This window comes from Setaria italica, chromosome II (genome assembly GCF_000263155.2).
Source record: "Setaria italica strain Yugu1 chromosome II, Setaria_italica_v2.0, whole genome shotgun sequence".
NCBI lineage: Eukaryota > Viridiplantae > Streptophyta > Magnoliopsida > Poales > Poaceae > Setaria > Setaria italica.
The window spans coordinates 23196164-23200797 of NC_028451.1; the positions used below are offsets into that span (position 1 = coordinate 23196164).

General features: G+C 40.9%; 1 protein-coding gene and 1 long non-coding RNA gene across 4 annotated transcripts in view; one reads left to right on the forward strand and one right to left on the reverse strand.

Moving 5' to 3' along the window:
• LOC101761678 overlaps positions 1-1199 on the reverse strand; it is a 5025-nt gene extending 3826 nt beyond the window's left edge. Inside the window, exons 1-2 of one of the 3 annotated variants that reach the window (XM_022823744.1) lie at positions 919-1199; positions 492-585 (exon numbers count right to left, since the gene is read on the reverse strand). In XM_022823744.1, the coding sequence (XP_022679479.1) occupies positions 492-575 (84 nt within the window). In that variant the 5' untranslated portion in view covers positions 576-585; positions 919-1199. Of the gene's footprint in view, positions 1-491 lie in introns of all 3 variants that reach the window. The other 2 variants (XM_004956383.3, XM_004956382.3) reach the window with 2 other exon arrangements.
• A 2126-nt stretch (positions 1200-3325) lies between these two features.
• On the forward strand, positions 3326-4057 carry LOC101762632. The gene is made up of 2 exons (XR_001163345.2): positions 3326-3524; positions 3665-4057. It is a non-coding gene; the product is annotated as an uncharacterized LOC101762632 (long non-coding RNA).
• The last annotated feature ends 577 nt before the right edge of the window (positions 4058-4634 follow it).

Consider the following 4634-nt stretch of genomic DNA (forward strand, 5'->3'; position numbering starts at 1 on the left):
CTGGTGGACTTTAGAGAATCCCCCAAGTTAAGGGCCTGTTTGTAGAGCTGCAGCTTTTGAGCTTTTCCGAAAAGTTGCTGCTGGGTTTTTGCTTCTAGAAAGCCAACACCAGCTTTTAGAAAATGTGTTAGCTTTCTGAGCTCAAAAAACTAAGAAAAGATCATAAAACTGAGCTTTCCAACTTTCCATATAAACTCAGCTTTTCAGAGCTTCCAACTTTTCCGAAGCTACACGAGAAGATCGTTGTTTGCTTGAGCTTCTGACTTTTCACGCTGAGAAACTGCCAGGAAGCTCAAACAAACAGGGCCTAAACACATCTTCTAAAAGCTAGTGTTGGCTTTTTAGAACCAAAATGCCAGCAGCAGCTTTTCAAAAAAGCTCAAAAACTGCAGCTCAAACAAACAGGCCCTAAACTAGCTGAATGGAAAAGGCCAAGGGATCCAATTGTATGACATAAGCTTGTTACAAATCTAAGGGATCCCTGTGCTTACATGGATGAGCTTAGCCTGGTTCTCCTGCCGTGGAGCAGAGTCGAGCAACCTTAGCAGATTCACTTGAGTCCTGCTGATCCCCATCGCGGGATACCTGGAAAAACATAGCCGACAGTTAACCAATATATATTTGGCTTGCACAGGAACATTATCAACAAAGAAATCGCAGTTCAAGAATAACCTCGCCGGGTAAGACAATGTACTAACAAAACAAAGCTTCTTTCCCCATTTTCCTAATGAGAAATACAGTACTTTTCCTAGCCTATTTCATCCCATTAAAAAGAATCCGCAGGTACGGCCAAAACCCACGGCGAGTTAGGCGTTTGGAATCTAGGATCCGAGCGATTGAATGAAAGCCTAATGCTGCGGGAATTTGGGATCTCGGCTCAGATGGAGAACATGTGGGCGCAGAAAGGAAAGATCCAACCTTAGAATGGATGACAAGCGAAGCAGGGCTTGGCACTGTCGATGAAGACGACGGGGTCGAGCTCCGGATTCAACCCGCGCGCACGGCAGGCGTATCCCGACGATGCGGTGGGAGCCGGGGGCGTCAATCGGGCCTCTTGGGAGACCGCGGCGGGGGACAGAAGGGGGGAGCAAGGAGAGCGGTGAGCCGGTGACGGCGCAACCCGGACCGCAACGAGTTCTTCTTGCCCCCTGGATCAGGAGTTGCGTGGCTGCATGACGTAGCGCTCCGACGTGGACATGCCCCCCAACCTTTACAAATTGCAAGGTCCCATTCCCAAATGGCCAAATCCCAACTTCCTGTTCTGCAATATATAGATGCATGTAGCATGATGAATCTGTATATTTCTTTTTGGCTGTTGTAGAACTATAAACCGCAGTTTTTGTTGGATATATAATAAATTGGGCCTTTGTTTTGTCAGAAAACATAACATATGAAAAATCTGGCTTTGTCATGAGTGGTCTGAGGCATCTGCGAGCTTTTCAAGTTTCAGTTTCTTGGCTAATGGACTATGGAGATGATAACAATGCCAGCAGGTGCGAATCATACTGCGATCAGGTCTAATAATTCCAAAGAGGCCTCACTGAACATTTTTTTTAAAACTACGACAAAGTATGAAGAACCAATTCAATTTCTTATTAAAGACCATGTTCAATATTTTTGTGGAACCTACTACAACAACTTGCTATGTCCATTTCAGATGTGTCCTTATGCTTAACATTTTTATACATTTTTCAAAAGTGTATTTTTCTTGTTGAAATAGTACAATCAAACACTTCTAGTTGATTTTATTATAAAAATATTCATTGATGTTGGATCTTATTTTATCACATTGATAGTTATTTAAAATAAGAATTAAGTTGTTTTGAAAGGAGATTGTCATTTTAAAAGAAAAGTACATATACAAAATTTGAAAGTACCTCGGATCTGAGTCTCATTTTTCTTCCGTCTTGCGGGGGAGCTGGGACGAAGCGGGCTAAGCCCAGGAGAATGTTGAAGCGGGCCTAAATGTTTTAAGAGAATATATATAACGGGAGTTTTTCCTATGCAATAACAATTTATAAAACTAAGAAAAACAGAATTTAAACATGAATAAATTCAGAGAATTCGGATAATACATTCTCATAAAAAAATATTATGCAGTAGTTTGGATCCATGTGTGAACTCAGTATCTTAAACTGATGGGTTTCTTTATCACCGTATTATTGTTTGAGCACAATATCAAATTCGTGACGATTTCTATTTTCACTCTATGACAGTTATTAGAGGTTCTGTCATAGAAACTGAGCCCAAATTAAAGCCCGGATGGGTCATTTGCAAATATGTAACGAAAATCTATAAATTATCAGAGATGTTGCCCTATTTATAACATTTTCTATAAACATCACAAAAAAATCTGTCAAGGATTAAATGATTTCTTGCGGTCACAATTACATCTCTTACTTACCAACTTCAATCCTCAGCCGACACATTAGAGAGCTACTCCTATACCAGTAATTTTCTACTTGTACCGGCATTTTAGTGTTGTGGTACAGTGTCAAGTGACTCGTTCACTGCTGAACGCTGCCGTAAATATACCAATGTGAAGTTTTTACGGTGATGAATTAATACTAACAGGGTGCCGGTGCTGCTATTTCACGAAGACTGGCTTCCAAGTCTTGCTGTGACTCCGATGATGATGAGAATTGAAGTGTTGCCTTGGAAGCCACTCGTGCTCAGTGCTCACACATCTGAATCCTCTTGAAAAATGCATGTGCCGGAAGTCATGTTTAGTGTGTGATTATAGATAACTGGATCCTTTCTGCTGGTTTGTTGTGTGTAGGAACAATTAGCTCTAGTAAGCTTTGGTTAATTGGAGGAGTTATTATTCAATTGTTTGAAACATGCCCATACGAGAGTTTGAAGTCTGAACCCTCCAATATAATTGCAACATATAAATCGTAATAGCCAACATCTCCTGTCCAACGGATTAGGCAAATATTCGCTCAAGGGTAAGAGGGAAACCTCAACAACCCAAGGAGCCAGCAGATGAGACCAAACACAGCCATTATGCAGGCCGAGGCACATGACGATCATGTTCTTTCTATACTGTATAGTCCAAAAGTGCCTAACTTCTTTGACTTCCCCGTGCATTTCCACTAGGCGGACATAGCTTGGCTGGCCAATGGACTGAAGTCTTCAGAGCCTATGAGAGCCAAAGATTCATTATCTCACTCATTGTCTCATATGTCACATGCATATTCAAACATTGCTGCATTCGAAGGGAAAGAAAGCAAAAAAAGGACATTCCACGTCAGGATCACACTCTCTCCATACTGGTGGATGAACGTTTTGTATTATGCGATTCAATGGATGGGAATATTTGTGCATCTATAAAAGGAGAGTGAGCTAGTCGCCCAAATCATCACCTGCTCACAAGTCTTAAGATTTTGGAAGTGGAGCTTTGAGTGACTGAGGTAGGATGAGGAGGAACACACTTCTTGCACTCTTCATTTGGGCAATGGCTGCAGTCATCTTTGCTGTGGCCATGCCTGCAGCAGCCAGGAGGGACGGTATTCACCCGCAAGGTATTGAAGGTTTTGTTTTTTCCCCCCAAGTTTTCCATGTAATGAAAGATCACATGTCGTGTGATCCATCCACGCAGGACATGCAAATATGTAAATAATTTATATATCGCTCATGTGAAGATTTTTATGATCAATGACAGGGTGCCGATGCTGCTATTTCACGAGGAATGGCATCTGGATTCAGTGTGGCAAAACCTGCTGTGGCTCTGACGATGAGAACTGTTGCTTGGGAAGCCACTAGTAGGTCGTCACTCGTCCGGGTCTGAATAAGTGGCCTTCAGATCAAATCCTTGTGCATCTCAGTTATCTTTCCATGCGCATCTGCTAAAGGCTGCCCGAAATAAAATCGATGTATGTTCCAACACGACATATTTTCCCCACTTGTATTCTGGTATCTAAATGTGGGTTCCATTTCAACACTACAGTTCTGTACTGTCCTCAGTAATACGTACTATGTAGTACGTAGTTTCTCACGACTCAATTGTACGGAGTAAGAAAAAAGAATCCAATAAATATATGTATTTGTTCATAGACTCCATTGCATTCATAGCATTGATTTTTTCCGTTCGTGAATATATAGTTCTTTTGTCATCATATCATATCGATATGAATATTCATCATTCGTGAAAGGACACTTGTAATTGCCAATATTGCGGCTGTATCTGAGACATTTTCATTCTTCCTTTTTCTTTAAAAGACAGTGTTTTGGTTGTAGATGGCCATATATGGTATGTCAATCTCATATTGTGGTTGTAATTTTGTAACAGAGCTGATAGAGCCATTGAACAGCATTTAGACCAGAGTGATGTAGTTGTGCATATAGTTCATTATCCTGGAGTTAAAACAGATCAATATATATATTAGTGCGTCATGTGTGAAAGCACATGGTAGATGCAACTATTTCCTCTCATACATTGATTATATTATAGTTTTTATATTGTGCATATTGATTCACCTATTAATTTGTCTGAATAGTACTCGTTCGAAGTGAATTTAAAATAGGCACATGATGTGAACATGATATTCGAAATAATTCATCTAAACGTGCCCACATACAATCAGTAACTGTAAAGAGCCCCTTGTTGCCCGGGTGCTTCCCAGCTGATCTCA